The sequence below is a fragment of the Cyprinus carpio genome, chromosome A3, assembly GCF_018340385.1.
Source record: "Cyprinus carpio isolate SPL01 chromosome A3, ASM1834038v1, whole genome shotgun sequence".
NCBI classification, from domain to species: domain Eukaryota; kingdom Metazoa; phylum Chordata; class Actinopteri; order Cypriniformes; family Cyprinidae; genus Cyprinus; species Cyprinus carpio.
The window spans coordinates 5,965,920-5,989,633 of NC_056574.1; the positions used below are offsets into that span (position 1 = coordinate 5,965,920).

At 40.3% G+C, this 23,714-nt stretch overlaps 1 protein-coding gene across 1 annotated transcript in view; it reads left to right on the forward strand.

Annotated features, from left to right (window-relative positions):
* LOC122135614 overlaps window positions 1-14,457 on the forward strand; it is a 32,602-nt gene extending 18,145 nt beyond the window's left edge. Inside the window, exons 6-9 of the mRNA XM_042715589.1 lie at window positions 991-1,042; window positions 1,214-1,367; window positions 2,234-2,289; window positions 13,832-14,457. Of these exons, the coding sequence (XP_042571523.1) occupies window positions 991-1,042; window positions 1,214-1,367; window positions 2,234-2,289; window positions 13,832-14,457 (888 nt within the window). The remainder of the gene's footprint in view (window positions 1-990; window positions 1,043-1,213; window positions 1,368-2,233; window positions 2,290-13,831) is intronic.
* Window positions 14,458-23,714: the final 9,257 nt, after the last annotated feature.

The following is a 23,714-nucleotide window of genomic DNA, read 5'->3' on the forward strand; positions in this document are numbered from 1 at the left end:
GTGATTGTGCATAACTAACACTGTTTCTTTATGTGGAATTTTCCTTTATTTTAATACTCAATGTATTTCTGTTTCTCTTTTCATAGTGTGTGATTTTAAATGTAAACAGTCAGTGCGGTTGGCAAAGTTCTGTGTCAAAGCCCAGCAGTGGGCTAAAACAACAGCTGCATCAAGGAATCAATCCAAAGTCCTTGACAATTTAGTCATCATGGTAGGCAAAGGTCAACATTCTAATTTCATTACCTCGCACTTTGTTCTAAACTAAAACATTTATATAGGAGGCTATACAAAATAAACATGTTTTGCATACAAAATAAACATAATACATTACATGATCATGAATAAACTGTAATTCCTGTAAACCGACAGTTCAAATAAAAGGTTATTAATATTATTTTCACTAATCTGCCACTAATGGGCAGAACTCTTGTAAATAAAAGAGCTAATAGGCAGTTGGTAAAGTCACACATCACTGCAGCTGCCATTAGAACCACTGGTTCATAGAAAAAGGAGAACTACTGCACATGCACAATAACTAAATTAAACAAAATTTACAGTTTTAACTCTATTTACTCTATTTATATGGTCTTATGACACAGTTCATGTCAGATTTTATTGCTAATTTTAAAATATGTTTTCGAAATTTCAGGAGTTTCCCATAAATGGCGGTTAGCCTTGCATACCCTTAAAAAAGTTGCCTGGAGGCGTTCCAAATATGACTATCAAGTGAACTGATGTTCATTGAAAGCAGAAAGCTTGCCATACTCAACTTAAGTAGAAGCCTTGATTCGTTTTTGTTTTTTCTCTGAATTTATACAGTCTTCAGATTTTTTTGTGTGGTTTAATATAAATAATAAGCCTGGGCATTTAAAAAAAAAACCCACATGTTGGCTTGGAGTCACATGATGCTAAGCATATTTTTTTACTTTCTTTCAGAATTATTATGAACCATTTTTAAAAGCTGTACTGTTCGACGTTCTTATATTTTAGATGGAGAAGCTGAAAGCTCTGGGATATGTTCCTCTTCTTCTGCTGGGGAAATGTTTGAAGGCCCATAAGTGGACAGCAGAGGTCCAGTGTCCCTTTGAGTTCCCAACTGAGGGACGCACTGATACCTAAATACTGTAGCTATACAAGTTTCTATGTTAAACTGCACTTTATTTCAATGTTTTTTTTTATGTGTTTTAATATGACTTTAATGGTATTTTTTAAGGTTTGAGTCCAGAAGAAGAACCAGAGGTCACAGAAGGTAATGAAGCAGAAAGGCAGGACTTGAAAGAGACTGTAGAAGAGAACATACTGGAAAACAATGTAGAAGTGGAAAGACTGGAGGATGAAGAGCAGATTGAAGAACAACAGATAAAAAAGTGGGGAGGAAGAACCAGAGAGGCCTGTTGAGGAACAGAGATTTAAAAGTCCAGAAAAAGAACAAGAGGACACAGAGGGTGATAGGACAGAGAGTCAGGACTTAAAAGAGACTATAGAAGATGAAGAGGACATTTTATCAGAGAAAAATGTAGAAGTGAGGTTGAAGGAAAGATCGGAGGATAAAGAGCAAATTGAAGAACAACAGACAGAAAGTGGAGGGGGAGAACCAGAGAGACCTGTTGAGGAAGGATACATGAAAGTGACAAAAAAGACTAAACAGGCAAAGAAAAGAATGAGTAGTGCATTTATGATGAATGAAATGGAAGAGAGATAGAGGGAGTCATATTAAAACCAGAATGGTGAGTAGAAGAATATGGGGTGAAGCAAAGACATATGAACACATTACACTATTAAACATCAATAATGGCCAACATGGCAAATTAATCCAACCTTCTAAATAAAAGAGCAAATTGTTGATTAGAAAAGTTAACACGTCATCCCAACTGCTGTTAGAAGCTCCGGTTGCTATAGAAATAGACAATATTTGCATACTGCTCATGCGCATTGGCTGCTCCAGTCTGAAAATGTTTATATATATATATATATATTGCATACTGCTTATATATATATATATATAAATTTTGTCAGATTTTATTGGTGATTTCCAATCCCAAATTTAATCTTAAAAGTAATAATTTAAAGTATTGGAGAATTTTTTGTTTCCCCAATCAGGGATTAGTGATTTATGATCTAGAGTTTTTTCTTAGATGTGATAATTTTTAAATGACTTTGGGTAAAGTCAGTACAATTAGCAAGGAACAATGTGAACTTGAACTAAGGCTAAACATTTTTTTTTCCTTCACAGCAAATCAGCTGTCAACATGGCAGCAAAGAGAAAGCGTCCAAAAAATACGGACACAGGTATAACGTTTTATACAATACAGTTAGCTCTTTGCATTCCTAGTCTATTACACATTGTCATCCATTTGGAAAGTTCTCATAATATGGATGTTTATATTTGTTTCAGTGCTGTTTAGATTTTTAGATGTTTAAAATTTGTTTTGCATTTTAACTTTTAGACATTCTCTGTTCAAGATAAGTAATGAATTCATTTCTAACCAAATTTTACATTTGTACAGAATGTATATTTCATGTGTCTCTGGACGTATTTCCAGTGGAATTTCTCAGAAGGGTTGGGATTGTTCTGTATCTTCAATCTGTTAATGTTGTGTGTTCCATAATACCAGTGACGTTTTCATGTAAAGATAATTAATTTAAATAATTTATTAAATTAAGTAATTTATGTTTTTGCTCAAACTATGAATTGATCAATATCCCAAAAGATTTAACTCTGTTCTGTTAAGAACTCCACATTGGTGAATGCTAATGTGTAGGGTACTTTATTGCAAAAAATAAATATATGGAATGGAATTCATATATGCTTACTGATTACAGTATTAGTACAGGCAGTGCAAAAGAGCACAAGGTAGAAGATCCCACACCAATACAAACAATTATTAATAAGGCGAATAATTGTAAATTCATATTTTAATATAAAATATTCTGTAAAGTACTAGCTTCTACAATGTAGTATGAATATAACATATTATCTAACTATATAACATTTAAAGTTCAGGAGTGTATTTCCATTGCTTTTGAATATGTTAACAGCAGTTGTTGAAGTTGCTCTTCAGTCTGTTAGGCTTTGCTTGAGTGGCATTTATGGGTCAATTTTGGTGAGATTGTTAGAATCCTAAATGATGAATTGGAATTCAAATTTCAGATTGCATACTTTGATGACAACCTGCTGTAGTGTGTTTTTGCAAGTGTGGGTATGGTGGAGCTTTTCTTAAAGGTCTTATTTTTTTTTTAAGCTGTCTGTTAAGGTTAGGGGTTAGTTTCTGTTGTAGTAGCATTCACCTTTCAGCATGGCACCTTTCGTTACATACATAACTCCAACCTGCAGCTTCTCCTGTCTCTGTTTTTGTGCTGGTGGTGTTGCTGTACCACAGTAATGCCACATGTAGATGGTGGCTTTCCATTGTGCTTTGTTAAAAGTTTTTGATGAGTGACATTAAATGCTTGAAAAATTTAGTGATGTACTAAAAGTGATGTACTGATATGTAAGGATTGAAATGTAATTATGATTTGTTTTGTAATTGGCTCTTTATTTTTACCCTTATTCACAGGGACATAAAGAGGTGTTGGTGCATTGGTTGCCTAGTCCATCCTGGTAAGAATAAGTAAACCTACATGACAATTTAATTCACCTCTGTAAATTTCTCATTTATTGATTGTTGTTTTTACTTTTTTCCAGTAAGAAGACATGGCCACCCACCTGGCAGCCTGAAGATCATGTTCAAATTACTCTCAATCAATGTTAATTACATGATGAGAGTTTTTTGTTTGTTTGTTTTTGAACCACAGTTTCTGTTATAGTGGACAAATAAAGTTTTGTGTTTTCACTATGTCCATTTACATCTTTTGACCATTTTTATGCCTGAAATATCTAGGTGCTGGAGCTTAACCCAGCTTCCACAGGCCAAAGGTAGAAAATCACCCTAAACTGGTGACCAGTCTGTCACAGATGACACACACACACAATATAGCCTCTAGTGTTTGATTAACTATACCTGCATGTTTTTGGGTGTTTTTGGAGTTGGTGGGACAATGGTGACTGGGGAACTATCAATCAGGAAGGGTTTAAGGAAATATGAAGTCATTCGTAGTAATCATTTTTTTTAATGTAAGCCCATTGTGAATGTACAGTATAATATATATACTTGTCTATTCAGTAAATGTATGGATTTGAACAACCATCTCTAGACTTGAGGCTAGATGAACAAGGTATATAACAGGGGTGTGATTCTTCCGGAAAAATCCGGAAATCCGGCTTTTCCTACCTGAAAATGATGTACTCGTAAATCATGAAAAAAAAAAAAAAAGGAGGCGGGGGGGGGGGGGGGGTTGCGATGCGTTGGGTATAGACAAATCCGGCGAAACATGGAAGTAAAGCAGCGCCGCCATTACTGCGTGCCTTGCTGCTAAGGAAGTAGCAGAAGTAGCGTTAGGCCGGTGACACACTGGCTGCGTGGCGTGAGCGTCGCGTGTCTGAAGCGTCCCAGAAGCGTGGTGGCTGCCTCGTGTTTTCTGTGTCTTTACACACCAGGACCGTGCCTGGCGCGGCGCTGGCGCACTGCTGCTGTAGAGGGAGACCGTTGACAGACCAGGCTCTTGTCTTCATGACAACATCAACTTTTTTTTTTACACACCTACACCTACGCCTACTGATAAAGGACACCGTCAAAAGTATTGACGGCGAAATAGATTATGTTTGACATGTGCAATATTTGAAAATCGATAATTATTTATTTATTTTTTAAATTACATTTATATCTGAATTTATGTCAACCTATAGACTTTCAAATATCAAAATATAATGAATTCATATGTATTTGTGTACAAAATGACATATAAACACATTTTCCTACTATATTTTGCCTGGAAACGCTTCCAACACGCGCGCGTGTCGCAGTAAAAATAGGCGTCGGTTCTATTTCTAGCATGCACGCGTTTTCCGCGGTCTGTAAGCTCTAACCTGTTAACATGGTAGCCGAATTAAAAACCGACATGCCACGCGGCTGAGACGCTTGCGCCACGCATCCAGTGTGTCGCCGGCCTTAGTCCCGTAGGCGGCTGTAGCAGATTATAGCTGTACGAAAAGTTATTTTTATTTAGTTTTTTTTTAGTACGTATGCTGTCCAGTGATGCCAAGAAGAGTGTGTTGTGTGGTTGGCTGTTTTAACAACAGCACAAAACTACAGGCATGGAATAAACCCGTTTGTGAAATCCACGAACCTTTGTTGCACATTGACTGCCCATGTTCACGGCCATACGAATTACACAGAGTTCTTTACTATTAGCTAGAGATGATCAGTTCAGGTGCCGCTAGGGATCTGTCGCGTCACGTTTACAAGCACCCAAAACGGTATTCATTGTTTGAATTTCATAATAAAATTGACAGAATCTGAGAGCTGAGATTGTCGGTCTCCGTGTCCTCTTTGCTTCGCGATTTTTTCTGTGCGTGAGAAAATGGATGTGTGGTGTGAGAGCGTGTGAAAAGCGTCAGTTGCGTGTGTCTCACATTTTATTGCATTTGTATTAGTTTGAAGAGTAAAAAAAAATCTGTGGGTCTTAACGCAATTACAATTGGCAAGTCGGTCGGACAAAAAGGGGAAAAAAAATAATTAATTGGGTCATTCCTAAATTGACAGGGTCGGTCAGTTATGGCAAACAAGAATATTTTTAAGGATGGCCTAATAGTTATTTGAAACTTGTGAAGCTTGTGAACATATTTAACAACACAGCTAGTAATGACAGCGTTCGGTTTTATTGTTGTCATCAATTAATACACTTCTTAATTACAATACATTACATATTTATACATTATTACATTATGTTGTCAATAAATTACCTTTATCAGTAAGTTTTGGCCACTGCCTGACATCATCTACCCAATTTTCCCTTTCACCAGACATTGTATTTAATGAGAAGGATCCACTTTCATTGAAATGTCATTAAAAGTCAAGTCAAGTCATCTTTATTTATATAGCGCTTTAAACAAAAAAGATTGCGTCAAAGCAACTGAACAACATTAATTAGGAAAACAGTGTGTCAATAATTTCGAAATGACAGTTAAAGGCAGTTCATCATTGAATTCAGTGATGTCGTCATGCAGCTCAGTTCAGTTTAAATAGTATCTGTGCAATAATTTGCAATCAAGTCAACGATATCGCTGTAAATGAAGTGTCCCCAACTAAGCAAGCCAGAGGCGACAGCGGCAAGGAAAGTGATGTCGTTATGTGGGTGAACGGAGAAAAAAAAACCTTGGGAGAAACCAGGCTCAGTTGGGGGGCCAGTTCTCCTCTGACCAGACGAAACCAGCAGTTCAATTCCAGGCTGCAGCAAAGTCAGGTTGAGCAGAAAGAATCATCTGTTTCCTATGGTCTTGTCCCGGTGGTCGTCTGAGACAAAGGGCTTTACAGGGGATCTGTCTCTGGGGCTCTAGTCATGGTCTCCGCTGTCTTTAGGGCTGTAGAGGTCCTTTCTAGGTGCTAATCCACCATCTGGGCTGGATACATACTGGATCCGGGTGACTGCAGTGACCCTCTGACTTGGATACAGACTGGATCTGGTGGCTACGGTGACCTCGGAATAAGAGAGAAACAGACTAATATGAGCGTAGATGCCATTCTTCTAACGATGTAGCAAGTACATCGGGTGTTATGGGAAGTGTTCCCGGTTTTCCGGTTTACCTAATTAATGCAGCCTAAAAATCCTTTAACGGATTTGGATATTAGAAGTGTATTAGTATGTTATGTGTAAGCCAGGTTAAAGAGATGGGTCTTTAATCTAGATTTAAACTGCAAGAGTGTGTCTGCCTCCCGAACAATGTTAGGTAGGTTATTCCAGAGTTTGGGCGCTAAATAGGAGAAGGATCTGCCGCCCGCAGTTGACTTTGATATGTAGCTATAATCAAATTGCCAGAGTTTTGAGAACGGAGCGGACGTGGAGGACTATAATGTAACAAGAGCTCGTTCAAATACTGAGGTGCTAAACCATTCAGGGCTTTATTAGTAATAAGCAAGATTTTAAAATCTATACGATGTTTGATAGGGAGCCAGTGCAGTGTTGACAGGACCGGGCTAATATGATCAGACTTCCTGGATCTAGTAAGAACTCTAGCTGCTGCATTTTGGACTAACTGGAGTTTGTTTACTAAGCATGCAGAACAACCACCCAATAGAGCATTACAATAGTCTAACCTTGAGGTCATAAACGCATGGATTGACATTTCTGCATTTGACATTGAGAGCATAGGCCGTAATTTAGATATATTTTTGAGATGGAAAAATGCAGTTTTACAAATGCTAGAAAAATGTGGCTTTCTAAGGAAAGGTTGCTATCAAATAGCACACCTAGGTTCCTAAGTGATGACGAAGAATTGCCAGAGCAGCCATCAAGGCTTAGACAGCGTTCTAGGTCATTACATGCAGAGCTTTTAGGCCCTATAATTAACACCTCTGTTTTTCAGAATTTAGCAGTAAGAAATTACTCGTCATCCAGTTTTTTATATCGACTATGCATTCCGTTATTTTTTCAAATTGGTATGTTTCGCCAGGCCGCGATGAAATATAGAGCTGAGTATCATCAGCATAACAGTGAAAGCTAACACCGTGTTTCCTGATGATATCTCCCAAGGGTAACATGTAAAGCGTGAAGAGTAACGGCCCTAGTACTGAGCCTTGCGGTACTCCATACTGCACTTGTGAACGATATGATACCTCTTCATTCACTGCTACGAATTGATGGCGGTCATATAAGTACGATTTAAACCATGCTAATGCACTTCCATTAATGCCAACAAAGTGTTCTAGTCTATGCAAAAGAATGTTGTGGTCAATAGTGTCAAACGCAGCGCTAAGATCTGATAGCACTAATAGAGAGATACAACCGCGATCAGATGATAAGAGTTGGTCATTTGTAACTAATGAGAGCAGTCTCAGTACTATGATACGGTCTAAATCCTGACTGGAAATCCTCACAGATGCCATTTTTCTCTAAAAAGGAATATAATTGTGAGGATACTACCTTTTCTAGTATCTTTGAAAGAAAAGGGAGATTCGGGATCGGTCTATAATTAACTAGTCACACTTCGCAGGCACGCAGTAATGGCGGCAGGCAAGATGGCGGCGCCCATAGAGTTTGCGGCGGATTTGTGTATTGGCAAACATAATGACCGCTCACCGCTGTCAACGTTTTTTGTGCCTCTGATTCATACCGTCACTCCGCAAGTAACTCAATCATTTGTCACGATTGAAGTTCAAAGTGTACGCGCACCGTTATGAATGCATGCACACACCCAACCATCTACTCACGTTAACAGCTTCAGTTGACTGCCGAAGACAGTGAACACGGATGATTCAGGTTATCAAATCCAATATATTGTCTTTCATTTTTTATATGCAGGTCTAGTCAAATTTAACCAATCTATTGATAATTTTTGTCATGATTCCATGATTCCACAACATTTTTGTGTTGATTCTGGGCTAACTTAGCAAAGTAATGCCATGGTTATTGCTTACTTCTAGCTAGAAAGCTTAGGAGCTCCTACAAGGCTCGAAATTGCCAACATTTTTGTCGCATATGCTCCTGAAATTTAATCTGTGCGACCTAAAAATATATTTGGGAGTAATGTTATATGTGCGGAGCATATGAGCATATCTGTCCACTAATGACACGTCCGATTTGCGAACTAATGACTCCTTTGAACCGATTCACTTTAATGAATGCTTAAAACTGATCTGGGTCAAGTTTCCTGATAACGATGTATCTTAGCTCTGAATAGCGCTCTCTACGTGCAAGGTTACAAACGCTCGCCGCAATTCCACGCGCTTTTCCCAAAAAATTTACTTGACTTGAATGCGTTCTACGTGCTACTTAAGAGTCGCTGTCCATTCGCGAAAATCGTGCTGAAATATAACCTATGGAATCGTATTCTGACATATCAAAAGCTGCTGCTGAAAGCATTGAAAAAGCTTGCTGCCAAGTAGTGTTGTCAAAAGACCCGGTACTTCGGTACCAAGTCGGTACTAAAAAAATTAAAACATTACGGTACCAGGTTTTTTTTAAGTACCGGTGGTACCGAGCGCCCGGTCAAACCGGTTCTTGATGCGCTATCCGAAAGGTGCGCAGATGCGCTCTCTTCAGAAAAGCACTGAGACATGACTACATCAAAAGGAGGAATTAAGGAAAGGAGCGCTTATCTGATTACAGCCGTTACTGAGGAAACCTCTCTCGCGCTCTACAAGCGCCTCCTGCTGGCAAAAAATGAATTTGCATATATATGCCGCCAAAAATAGAGCGAAAGGCTGTGGAAAACACTGCTTCTGTTATGAATATTATTAAATATTTTAATTTGAATGTCGGATTGAAATGAATGCTGTTATTAGAGTAGTTAATCGTATAATGAATTATAACTGCTATAAATATAACGAGCATTAGAATGAAGTTCTTTATTAACTATTTTAATGCTCCTATAACTTTTATTAGGTTAAAAAACAAGAGGACATGATGCTATTTACTATTTTTACACACAAGAGGCTTTTAAATGAATTATGAATCTAAGATATGCGTTTTAGAGAATGAACAAATAGTTAACATTGTGTCATATCAGTCAGAAAAGCAGTTCAGGGTTTTTTTTTTTAATTTTTAGCTAACTTAGATGTTATTCTTCTAGTCTAATTCAATGTGCCCTGGGGGGGGGGGGGGTTTGTGGTACTAGCACTAGTTTCCTGTTTCCTGTTTCCTGTTTCCTGCTCTCTGAAACAAAGTTTATGTAAATCATGTCATTACTGTATAACATACTGTACTGTTACCTATTACTGTGTTGGTTACCTACTTGCAATGTGCAAAGCTTATAGAACTGGACATTGAATTGAATATACACTATACCTGGACATATTGTCGTCGTAACTCCTGACTCTCTCACTGTTCCATCTCATGGTCCTCCACAATTCTAGTTTTAATTTCATGCAGTTTTATTGCATTATTTGCAACAACCATTTCTACAATGGCAAGCTCTTGATCATTATTGAGGAGCTTTCCTCTTCCCCCAGAGGGTGGAAGACGTTGCATTCTTTAGAAGGACAAAAAATTCTACATATGCATTACTGTATGACCTTATTGACAAGTCAAGTGAGAATAGAAACAATCCATGTAAAATGGAATACTTACCTGTTGGTTTGTTGAAAGATGGGTATAATGAAGGCAACCGTTGACCGCTTCAAATTGGGCTGCACTCTTTTACCAGCCTCTCTTAGTGAAAGACCATGGTTGATTACATTGTCAGTGAAAGTGGCACAAATTTCATCACTGACTACTGTTCTTGCAGCCCTTGGAATGCCGCCACCTCTTACACCTCTACCTTGCCCTCTCCTTGGGCCTGCTCTTCTCACTGGCCCTGCTCCTCTCACTGCTCCTGCACCTCTCACTGCATCTCTCACTCCATCTCTCACTGCTCCTGCACCTCTCACTGCATCTCTCACTGCTCCTGCACCTCTCACTGCTTCTGTCACTGCTCCTGCACCTCTCACTGCTTCTGTCACTGCTCCTGCACCTCTCACTGCTTCTCTCACTGCTCCTGCACCTCTCACTGCATCTCTCACTGCTCCTGCACCTCTCACTGCATTTCTCACTGCATCTCTCACTGGGCCTGCTCTTCTCCCTGGGCCCCTTGGTCTTACTCTTCCTCGTCCAGACATTACAGTGTTTGTCTTTTTCTGTTTCTGTTTCCAAAAACATCACTTCTCAAAGTCCTTCTTTTACTGAATAAGTGTCAATGTAATATAAAAAAATAACCCCCTGCCACTGAGTCTAAGCCAGACTGGAATCAGCTGTGGTTGGGCCCAATTTACCCAACATAAATCAGCTATGTGTAAATTATTCAATTGTTTGTTTATTATCAGCTGAGATATATTGTTTTTGAACTGATAACATTGCAGAAGCAGAGGTTTTTATACTGTATCTAAGGTCTGGAATATTGTTTTTGCTATTGTGGGATGTTGTGTGTTAACATTTGTACTGTAAATACTACAAAAACAATCCATAATTTTGTTGGGAGGTATGGCTTGTCTGTTAAGAAAATGTAAGCATTGTTGAAATGTGTTCACTGACTGCATATTGTGTGAAAACGACATGAAATGTGTGTGAATGGTATGGCCACAAAAGACTAATATGCTGTGCTAATTGTGTGTAGAGTTTTGAAAATGTGACAACTGGTTGGACAAACGCTTGTTAGCGACTGAAAAAAACTGTAAATATATAAATAAATGTAATCTAATCTGCCTGTTCTTCTGCGTTTGGTCACATGGTCTCATCCACATCACACCTGATATCTTCTCTGGCAAGGCATCTTGGGAAGAATCTTTTGGTGTGCCTTCTTCTTCTGGTAATGTTCAGCTGTGATGTCTTGGCATTCAGCATCCATTGCATCCTGGAAGGACATCTGGAGGGACGATGGTGAAAAAACTCCACAGTGGCGTTGAGGAAGGGGAGTAAGGAGCAAGGAAAAGAGACATAATTCTCCGAATGGGTGTCAAACCAGGCTCTGACTGCTCTGGTAAAGGTGGAAATGCCAGATTGTTCCATGTGATCATATACATTGGGAAAGTGGTCTCCCACCTGTCCCCTTTCTCTGGCAGAAGTCTTTGGTGCAGATCTTCTAAAATCTCACATTTATGTAGGAGTGCATTTTTCATTACATTTACATTTAGTCATTTAGCAGACACTTTTATCCAAAGTGACTTACAAAATGAGGACAATGACAGCAATCAAAATCAACAAAAGAGCAAATGCTATAACAAGTCTCAGTTTGCTAACAGTAACACAGTACACAAAGCACTTTTTACTGTAAATTATATAATAAATAAAAAGAAAACAAATAGAATACAATACTTTTTTTAAGAAAACAAGTAGTAAATGAATTGAGTGCAAGTCAAAAAGGGACAAGTTTTTTTTTTTTTTAAGAATAGTACTATTCCAGAATTTAAGAATAATACTTTTCCACACAATATCAGCCCAACGAGGTATTCTTTTTACTGTATATCATATGGTCATGCAATTGAAAGAACCTCAACACCTGAGTGTGTGTTTTCTAGATGGGAATAAACTGTAATTTGCATAATTTGTATTGCATAATTTCAATGAGCTCTTTCTCATTAGCATGGCATAAAATGCAGACATACTTGTGTTTCAATTCACAATATGAACAGCTGTTCACTTTGACTTTAGCCTATAAGTTAGTTTTAGAACATGATGTGATCTGACATACTGTGTGAAAGCATTTGAAAATTTGGCAGTAAAATTACATTGTTTTGGTATCGGTTGAGCTTGAGTGTCAAAGAAGTTCAAGCATTTTTAAATTTGTGTTAACTGTATACTTTTTGTTTCAAAGCAACAAGAAATATGTTAATTGTATAGTCTACACAGATGGATGTTGTGCTAACTGTGTTAGGAGTTTAGGAAAATTGTCAAAAGTATTGAAAAAATTGTCATAGAGATCGTAAAAAATTTAATTGTATATATATTTAGACATCATTAAAGACATTTTTATCAAAGTTGTATTATTTTATTTGGATTTGAAGTGTAAAGTTTTTGCATTAGTCAAATCTGAACACAAAGAAGCATTTTGTTGCTCATACATGCTTCCTATAATAGCTTGATCAGTCACATGAAAGCAGGGCCGGAGTGGGACTCATTTTCAGCCCGGGAGTTTCATGCCTTAGACTGGCCCACTTGTTTATTTTGATTTTTTTGTACTGGTCTTTTCGGTGCCGCCTTTGCACTTTCTGTTATACTTTTTTTTTTTCCCTAGTATCTTTTGCTTGCATATCTCCAACGATGACTTGTTACTTTTTTTGAGCAAGGGTGCCGCTGTCGGGGAGTCAAAGCCAATTAACTTTAGAAATGGAAAATAAGTAACAATTGTTATTCCTTATCTTATTCAGAAAGAACAGCATCGTTTCTAACATGATTATTGTATTTATGTCACGGTTGGTAAACCGTGATCTCTGGGTGTTGGCACTTTGTGGTGAAGTCTGTGTGTTTCGCGTCTGCACTGATTAGTTTGTGGGCGTCTCCGTTAATTGTCATCAGCAACAGCTGTCCACTCATTACTCATTCCCTTTATATTGGCTTGTCTCACGTCTTGTGGTTGTGAGATCGTTGTTTTCATGTCGCTTACCCTGTTTGTTTGGCTTCAGTGTTTGTCTGCGTTGGATGTTCGGGTTTTCCCGGAACCTCCTCCCACTCTACGCACTTCCACTCAGCCACAAATACATACCTTCGGCTCTATTCCCCGCAGTTCCTGTGCCATCCTCTCCTGCTGCCTGCACCTCTCACCGTCATCATCCGGATTCCTCACCACCTCACCACCATCTTGGATTTTTGTCTTCCCAGCATCATTGTCTTTTTCCCTGTTTGTTTATTTATTTTCATTAAAAACCCATAACTCGCTATTGTTTCCAGTCCTTCCTTCACCCAGCCATCACAGAACGATCTCACCAGCATGGAAGCAGCGAGCACCAACACACTCACGGACTTTATGCATCACAGTGTGAAACGTATGGATCAGCAGCAGGAGAGCATCTCGAACACCGGACACACACAACACAAACGCGCTGTCCAAGCGCTGGTGGCACAGGTGTCCAAGCTCACCCAGCAGATCCATCAGCTCACCTCTCCCAACTGCGCCATCGCACCGCCTGCGCTGCCCGTCCCCCGGGAGACCCCCCAGGATCATTTCCGGCCAGAGCCGAGACTTCCGGCGCCTGAAAACTACTCCGGTGAGCCAGCCTTTTGCAGAACTTTCTTGAATAGATGTTCTATGCATTTCGCTTTGCAGCCCCGCACCTTCGCCACCGAGGAATCCAAAGTGGCGTTTACGCTCACGTTACTGTCGGGCAAGGCAGCCCTATGGGGGGACGGCGGTGTGGGAGAATCAACATCCGTGCTGTGCCTCGTTTCCACGCCCTCTCTGAGGAGATGAGGAGGGTTTTCGATCGAGCCGCGGCCAGCAGGGAGGCCGCTCACCAGCTCTCAGACCTTCGTCAAGGCACGTCATCTGTCACGGATTACTCCATCGAATTCCGCACCCTGGCGGCTGCGTGCCAGTGGAACGAGGCGGCGCAGTGGGATCGATTCCTGCATGGGTTATCCGACCGTGTTCTAAAGGAGCTCTATCTCCTCGAGCTGCCCCCACACCTAAATGGATTAATCGACTTGGCCTTACGAGTTGATGCCCGGATTAATCGCCTGGGTCGCCAGTCCAGTCCTACACGTCATACAATCTCTCCAGATAGGGGGCGCTTTGAGTCGAGAGAACGCGGGTCGGTCCCATCGACGACCACGAGCCCATGCAGGTGGGTAGAGCTCGGCTGGTCCCGGAGGGAGAGGGGAACAGCGGAGATCCCAAGGACCTATGTTTTTACTGTGGAGGCTCAGAACACAACATCTACTCATGCCCGGTAAAAGAGCCAGCCCGGTAGTAAACTTGAGGCTACTATCGGGTGGGATCTCCGCTGGGAAGGTCCTCAACAACATCATCGACCCTCCTTCCGGTTTGAAACTGCGGTGGAAGAATCACTCTCATGAATGTCACGCCCTTCTGGACTCCGGAGCCGAAGGTAATTTCATCGATTCTTCCCTGGGCACATCACTCCTGAACATTCCCTGTCGGGCCTGTTGTTATCTCCCAATACACGTCACAGCAATCAAACGGCCAGGAACTGCCTCCACGTCACACACCACACAGAGAACCCATCACACTACTCAATTCTGGCAAATCATCGCGAAGACCATATCCTTTTTCTCATGGATGATTCCCACTGTTGCTCCCATTGGTTTAGGTCACCCCTGGTTAACCAAAACATAATCCACGAGTGGAATGGGGTTCCAACACAGTCCACATTGTGGAGTGCAACGTTTGTTCATGAGTCTGTGTATGGTTTCTGCTTGTACTGTTGTCGTCTGTTTATGTCTTTCCGAAGGAGAACATGGTGTTGCCAAACGTGGCCCGTAGAGTACCTGGACTGAAGGAAGTGTTTCAGTAAGTCCCGTGCTGCTATCTTCCCTCAGCAGCGTCCCTACTACTGTGCCCCTAGATTTAGTGGCAGGTAAATCTCCGCCTAAAGTTCAAGTTATACTCTCTGTCATTCCTGAGGGGTTTGAGGCCATGGAGAAATACATTTCTGATTCCGTATTTCTGGGTTAATCCGTGGCTCCTACTTCTCCAGCGGGGGCGGGATTTCTTTTTGTGGGTAAAGAAGGGATGGTTTCTCTGCGACCGGGCATTGATTACCGAGCGGAGCTGAACCCTAACATCACGATAAAGAACACCTATCCTTTACCACTTATGTCTTCCGCTTTCGAGAGGTTGCAGGGAGCGTGTCCGTATTCACAAAATTGGATTTACGTTAAGACTTATTCATTTGCTCGTTTTTATCCGCATCAGGTAAGGGGGATGCATGGAAAACCGGCCTTTAATACCCCTAGATGTGCACTTTGAATACCTTGGTGATTTGCCGTTCGGGCTCCTCCAACGCGGCCCGGGGTGTTTCCAAGGCACCCGTTAATGACGTGTTTGAGAGAGATGGTAGATTCAGTGTATATAGGTTTAACCTGGTTGGACATACTGAATTTTTTCTTCATCTTCTCCAGGAACATGTTAAACACGTCAGACGAGTGCTCCAGAGGTTACGTGAAGAATGGGGTTTGTGTCAAGAAGCGGAGAATGAAGATGCGTATTCACATGCACAGTACTGTTCCCCTTCCTAGGATATATCGTCTCGTGTACGATTGGGAAATACGTATGGACCCTGACCAGGTTAAGGCTGTGATTAGATTGGCCATCTCCAGATTCCCCGTAAGGACCCTACAAGCGGTTTACTGGGGTTCGCCAATTTCTATCGGCGTTTTCATTATGCCCATTTCAGGCCAAACTTATCCTCACCTATGACAGCCTTGACCGCTCCCCGTTACTACTCTCCGTTCAGGGTGTCGTACGCAGGCTGAGGTCGCGTTCGCTTAAACTCAAAGGCCTCTTCGTTTCGGCTGTCCATCCTGGTGGGCCCCTAGAGCCCATCACGCGGCAATTCTGTGGTGGAGGTCCGAGCCTGTCAGAGGTTGTTGGGGGTGGTAGGAGCAGTGTCTGTCCCAACGTGCTGCTTCTTACGATAAGTGTACATCCTTGCGCGTTTTTCTCGCTCACTCGCTTATGACTCCTGCTGAACGTAATTATGCACATTTGGCAATAGAGAGTTGTTTGTCCGTCAAATTAGCATTAGAGGGATGGCGTCACTGGCTGGGTAAGGTTCAGGAGTTACCTTTCAATCGTTTGGACTGAATCCATAAGAATTTTAGAGTACACATTAGAACTTCCAAGAGACCTCAATTCCAGCAGGCTACGGTGGGCAGCTTTTTTTTTCGGTCGTTTGAGAGTTTAACTTTATCGTAGTACGTGCCGCGGTTCCAAAAAATGTCAAACCATGATTCTTTTATCACGTCTTTTGGGGATCCCGTCCGCCGCGCCCTGGGACTCCCGAAGTTGTAGTTTACCTGAGAAGTTAGTGGTCTCAGCACCTCCGTATGGGAGGTCCGAGTCGAAGGTCAAGAGGGCCTTACAAGGGGTAAACGCCCTCCGTCCGGTTGCCACACCGAAAAACCGTTTATTTGTGCCGGAGGATTAAGGTCTGAAAGTCAACTTCAGTGGGGTCACTGCTCTAACGCTGGCTTGTCACCGAGGGATAAGTCGGAACTAAGGGTTGTTTAAACAACGTACTCTGGCTTTCGCGGTTTGCTGCCACACACGTATGGCTCGTGACGTCCTGGCGATTTTGTGTTGGCTTTGCTCAGTTTGCGGCCAGTGGTAAGTCCATCTTAACGCGACGTCTCCTGATGGGCTCACCTTCAAACCGCTGTCTGTCCCTTCGATAACCTGGTCCCACATCGCTCTAGATTTTGTTACCTGCCCTCCCGCCCTCTAAAATGGCATGACGGTCGTTTTGACCGTAGTGGACCGGTTCTCGAAGGCGGGCACATTGTCCATTCCCTTGCCCGAATTTACCGACAGCCAAGGAGACAGGGCGGTCACTGTCCTAGATCACCGTCTTTCCGGCTTCATGGCCTCCCGGTAGACTTGGTTTCTGACAGGGGGATCTCAATTTATATCCAGATTTTGGAAGAGTTTTGTGAAATTGCTAGTAGACGTCAGTTAGCTCTTTCTTTGTGTTATCATCTCCCCAGAGCAACACGGACAGTACTGAGGCGAGCCAACCAAGATGTAGAGAGTACGTTGCGGATGTTGGTCTCCAAGAGCCTTCTTCCTGGATGTCAAAACAACTCTCTATGAGTGGAGTCACGCTCCACAATTTTGTTACCGGTGTCAGCAGCCACGTGCCTTTCTTTCCGCCGTTCCAATGCATGTTTAGGTTACCAGCCACCAGTTTTTCCACAGTCTGGAATCTGTGAAGTCAGCGGTCCCCTCCCTCCACGCTCACCCTCTTTTGTCCAGAGGGTGCCACCGACACCTGTGGATCAGAGGCCTCGGAGACTCGGGCTTCCTGATGAGGGAGCGCCCTAAGGCCACGGCCTGTATCGCCACCGTGTTTCAAAGCCTCCCTTTACGTCGTGGGTTCAAAGAGTGTGGCCTTTATGGACCAGTAAGTACATCCTCTGCGGTTCCGTGTTCTAAAAATTATGCTCCCAAATTTATTGGCCCGTTTACATATCACCAAGATCATTTAGTCCTGGTGTACAGTCCGCCTCAAACTACCTCCAGCGGTACAGGAGGATAGACCCCCGCCTTTCATGTGTCCAAAATTTAAACCCGGTTTTATGCACGTATTAATCCGCCTACTTCCGTTTCCCCCCTGCCGCGTCTCGTAGATGGGGACCCAACTTTATTCGGTTAATTCGTATTCTGGGACTCGAGACGGAGGGGCTGAGATTCCAGTACCTGGTGTGACTGGGGAAGGTTACGGTCCCCTGAGGAGAGATTTGGGTACCCTGCTAGGGGACATTATTGGATCACGTCCCCTTATTGATGAATACAATCAGCAGGTAGGACCCTTCTTGGGAACTCCAATAGGAGCTCTTATAGGGGGGGGTACCTGTCACAGGTTGGTAAACCGTGATCTCTGGGTTTTGTGCACTTTGTGGTGAAGTCGTGTGTGTGTTCGGCGTCTGCACTGATTAGTTTGTGTGGGCGCTCCGAATAATTGTCATCAGCATAACAGCTGTCACTCCATACTCAGTTCCCTGTTTATATTGGCTTGTCTCACGTCTGTGTTTGTGAGACTCGTTGTTTTCATGTCGCTTAGGCCCTGTTTGTTTGGCTGTCAGTGTTGTCTGTGTTGGTATTGTTCCGTGTTTTTCCCCGGAACCTCATCCACTCTACTCTACTTCGCACTCAGCCACTCAAAAAAAAAAAAAAAAAAAAAAAAAGAAAAAAAAAAAAAAAAAAAAAAAAAAAAAAAAAAAAAAACAAATACCTTACCTTCGGCTCTATTCCCCGCGTTCCTGTGCCATCCTCTCCTGCTGCCTTCTCACCGTTCATCATCCGGATGTCCCACACCTCTCCACAGACTCATTCTTTGGATTTTGTTTGGTGTTTGATTTCCCAGCATCATGTCGTTTCCCGTTGTTGTTTTCCCTGTTGATGGGTGTGTTTGTGTACTGTTAGTTTGGTAGATTTTAAAAACCCATTATACTCGCTATTGTGTTCTTCAGTCCTTACTTCACCAAGCTGTTCACAATTTAATCATCACTCGTGTGCTAAAATAAGTTTTTTTTTATATATATATATATATAGATATATATATATTATATATATATATATATATATATATATATACTGACTTCCCAGCTTTTAAATGGGATAGTGTGTATATTGTTATACTTGGAGTAAGACTGGAGTAATGAGTGCTGAAAATTTAGCTTTGATCACAGGTAATAAAGTAAATTTTAAAATATATTTCAAATAGAAAGCAGTTAGTTTTAAATAGTTAAAAATATTTCACAATTTTAATTTTGTTTTTTTTACTGTTTAGCTTAGCAAATGCAAGGCTTTATGTATTTTGGATGCAAATAAATGCCGTCTAAGTCTCATGTGTCATGTTGAAATATTATAAATGAACATCACCTGGGCATTGTATATTGTTTACTGTGCTCTGAAGGTCCATACTTGTTTGAAGAGACTTCGAAGAGTGATGGGAGTGTTGTGCCTCGCCTTGGATCTGTAGCTGTGTTCCAGTTTCCTGGGGTGGTGCTGCTTAATTTGGCATTGGCTGCGCTTTGCAAGGAGTGGTTATTATATGGATCTAAAACAGTAAAAAAAGTAAGCCTGCTGTTTACACAACATTACAACTTCATTATTAACAATATGTGATGGTCACTGGGGAGTACGATTAGTAAATGTATAGGAAAAAAATAACACAATTACCACATAGGCACATTTATTGTCAGTGATATGTACAGCTTACTTGCATACACTTTTTTTTTTTTTTACGATTGCAACCACCGTGACAGGGTGTCACACATTAAAAATTATTTACACAAAACACATCGATTGATGAAACAGAAGCTTTATTACATCATCTTAGAAAGCACAAGCATTCTTTGTATGGAAGGCCATATACAATAGAATTATATATATATATATATATATATTTTATTTTTTTAAAGTTATAAAAATATGTGGCTATATTTCGTTAACAGAGAGAATAGCCTATCACAGTTTAATCATTCATTTAACGGACATAAAGCTAAGCAATATTATAACTCATCACTTACTTTTTAGATCGTATTGGCTGTCTATGTTATAGAAACATTAAAAAAAAAAAAACAAAACAAACAAACAAACCCAAAAAAAAAAACATGTTTGCTGGCATCCGTGAACATTGAGATGATGTAAATGAAAACTGTCATAATGTGTCACGCTTGATTATTGTATCTGTTAGTCAGGACGTATAGTCTGGAAAAAGGTCTAATGAGTATTTAACAATGTGGTAAATTTTGTTTATATGAAATTTACTAATAACAAGTGATGGATTAATTAATAGAACAAGTCATTTTTCTTTGTTTGTACTTTTTATGTTTGTTCATGGTTTATCTCCCTGCTGAAAAATAACAGCTTAATAACCAGTGGTTGGTGGTTTTGAGCTGGAATTATGTAGTGTCTGGCTTTTTCTTAGGCGTGGTGTTGTCGTCCCAGCCTGACCAGGCTGGTTAAGCTGGTTTTTAACTTGTTGGTCATCTGGTCCTTCCAGCACTGGCCAGGCTTGGTTTTAGCTGGTCTCCCAGCTTGGCCAGGCTAGGGTAGAACTGGTTTTAGGCTGTCTCCCAGCTGAAGGCAGGTGGGTTTTTAGCTGAGCCTCCCAGCTTGGCCAGGCTGGTTAAGCTGGTTTGTTTTAGCTGGGTCTCGCCAGCCTGGTCAGGCTGGTTTTAGCTGGGCTCCTAAAAAACACAAAGCTTGGCCAGGTCTTGTTAAGCTGGTTAGAGCCTGTTTTATAGCTGGTCTCCCAGCTTGGACCGGACTGATCATGCGTTGTTTTTATGCTGGTCTCTAATTTTTACCATATTTTCTATCGTCCTACACTAACTAACTACCCACTTTACAGGAAATATTCGTGCTATTTCAGATTTTCAATACACTCCATGAGATAGTGGGATTTATAAGTTTGTTTCCATCATGGGGTTCAAAGGGGTCAAGGTCAAAAATCGTTTCACTGGTATTAGTCTTACTATACTATAAACTATAATCTACTATATTTACTTTTGGTCCCCAGAATGTGATAAATCACCAAGTGTACTACACACACACCAGTTGACGCACTCGACGCACGCACGCACACACTATCCACACACCACACAACAACACCACACACAACACACCCAAACACAAACACAAACAGTGATCACACAAATAAATAACAACAAGACAAAACATCAGAAAAAAGAATAGGATGTGATTTAATAATAATTGTAATTAAGTTATTATTTAAGTTGGTTCTAATTTTAAATGTTTATGCCAGACTGATCTATATGCTGACTGGAATCGCTTCATCACGTTTCTAAACTGCACAGCAGGACAACAGTGAAGCCACCGGGAAGTGTTCGATACGCCATTTTACTAATTCCCTACCAGCAGAGAGCACCTTGAGTCACATTCAAACCGCTGGCCTAAAATCACCCGATTTGAAGCAAATCAGTCAAACGGGGGACTAGGTTTTATGTTAGTGTATGTAAAATTAATGTTTACTTCAGATGTTATCTGCAGTGTTTACGGTCTTTTTGGGGCAGTATAAGCTATATTTTAAACCGTTAGGTGGGGTGTGTCTGCTTGCGCACGCTGTATGACGCAGGTAACGATCAAACCCAAAATATACTATAGTATTTTCTTTATGAACATAATTTATTCAGCATATTATAAACAGGGAACGTATTAGTATCCGAAATGGATTTGAATATATTCACAATGAATAATACATTATGTTGTTAATGTGCTCTAGTTAATGAAATGAAAAGCTTATTCTATCTTGGAAAATATAAAGCTTTATGTCTTTTAAATCCGTACTGTAATAGTCAGTTATTTCTGTGAATAATTTATTCGTATTTTGGAATGAGCACTTTGTCGTTTGTTTTATATGTTGAGTTTCATGTCCGTTCTGATGTTTAATCATGTTCATGATGTTCGCTACTGGTAATGAACGTCGCTTTTTAATAAGGGGGGAAATTCCCGACATTTAAAAAAATATCCGTTTTACATGCCTAGGGTGTTTGCATTGTAATAAATGTACAGGGAAAACTTCAGCCTTTAAAAACGCTGATTTGTTAGGTGATGTTTTCTCATTCACAAATCACCTACAATTTCCTATTAATTCAATAGCAACGTTTACGCACACTAGGGATTAACAATATGGCTGCGCGGCGGCTGTCACTTTCATGACGCCATGAGCACATCCAGTTCTATATTATAGATCAGTGGTTTATTACATGTAAATTCCTGCGTGACTGGTGTGACAGTGTTTTAAAGGGGGCGTGTGTGTCTGAAACATTCGAGGGTTCATTTGCAACGACTGTAGCGGAGGGGTTGCCACGAGAACGGAGCGCCAACACAAACAACTGACAAAGCCGGGAATCACTGACTCTTGCTTTGCTGTTTTCAATAGCAGTGCGGTAAGTTTTGTTTTCTAAAATCACACAGATATTACATGACAACTGTTTCCTGATACTTCTCTTGCTTTTTTTGACTCGCTCCTGTTGAGGTTACTTCAGAGATACTGGTTAATGTCTTTCGAATCAGTCTTTAGCATCTTACAGTTTTCAGAGGCGGTAACATTAGGGCTTACTCCATAGACGGAGATCTTTATTTAAAGTTTGGGGGATTTTTATTACATCTTTATGTGTAGATGAGATCATTTGACAGGTCTGTGACAGGTCTTGCTGTGTTTATTTAATTTATTTATTTTTAAGGGTGATTGGAAATTGTATCATTTATTTCAACATCAAGTGAAACATTTGCGGTTTTTTCTTCTTTATTTTAATTTTTGTACACATAAGATACAGAGCACAGCATAAGACCAGTCCAGTGTAATAATAAAAGGTGTTCATAAATTAGTAACGGGATCCTAAAAAGCATATCATAATATTTTAAACATGTTAATGACTTTTTGTTTTTTACTCATTTTTCAATGTAAGATATAAAACAATCAAATTCAAACTAAAAATACTTTAAATATTGGGGATGAGTTTAAACATGTTTGTTTATTTATATTTAACAATTTGCCAGCACTATGAATAAAAATTAACAATGTATTCAAGACCTTTGTAACTTATTTTCTACTACACAATACATATCCTTTAAAGAAAAACATCTTTCACCTTACAAGATGAAACAAAAAGGAAATCTGCCAATTCTTCGCAAAACTTTGGGTAATTTAGTAAACAAAAAACAAATGTGTTAACACTCTCTTCTCATTTTTACAAAAAGAACATTTAAATCACAATATCAGATTATCTTTGAACTTACTTGATTAACAGGGTCGGTAGATGGTACTGCCCAAATTTAAAAAGTATTTCTTCCGTTTGATGATGATACAGGATTAAAGGGATAAACCAAACAGCTTCCAAATAATATTATCAATAATCTGATAATGAATTGATAATAATCGAGTTCCAAAACGAATTTTCCTGTTTACTGTTTTTGGAAAAAAAGTAGAAATATGTGTGTTATTGCATTTTTACCAATCAGTTCAGGGCCCCCGTTTTAAAAATTAATTTTGTTTTTGTCGAAACTATAGGGTTGTAGGGAATGTGCCTTTTAACCAGATTGAACCCAGAGTAGGAGGCATCGCTTTAATGACCAAATTCACTTCCTTAAAATGCACAGGGAAATGTGGATTTAGCATGACTTGTTTATAAGTTAAAAACGCTTCCCAAAATGATCAAAACATATTCCTAGCTGAGTAATATCCCTGTTTAACACCACTTCTTAAACAATACAAGATCATCTCGGGCCATCGTTATATTGTGATTATTCCAAATGAACGCAGCAGTTGAGGAGAGAACATTGTCAGCCGTGAGTAGCAAATTTTCCAAGCTTAAGTACTTGCTGGTGGAATTTTGACAATTTAAGGCGGGAGTTTAGAAACTTATTAAATCACAAAATTAACAGGAAATTCTAAGCCACCTTTGTTGGGTTAAAGAGACTGTTTGGATGTGGTTCCAAG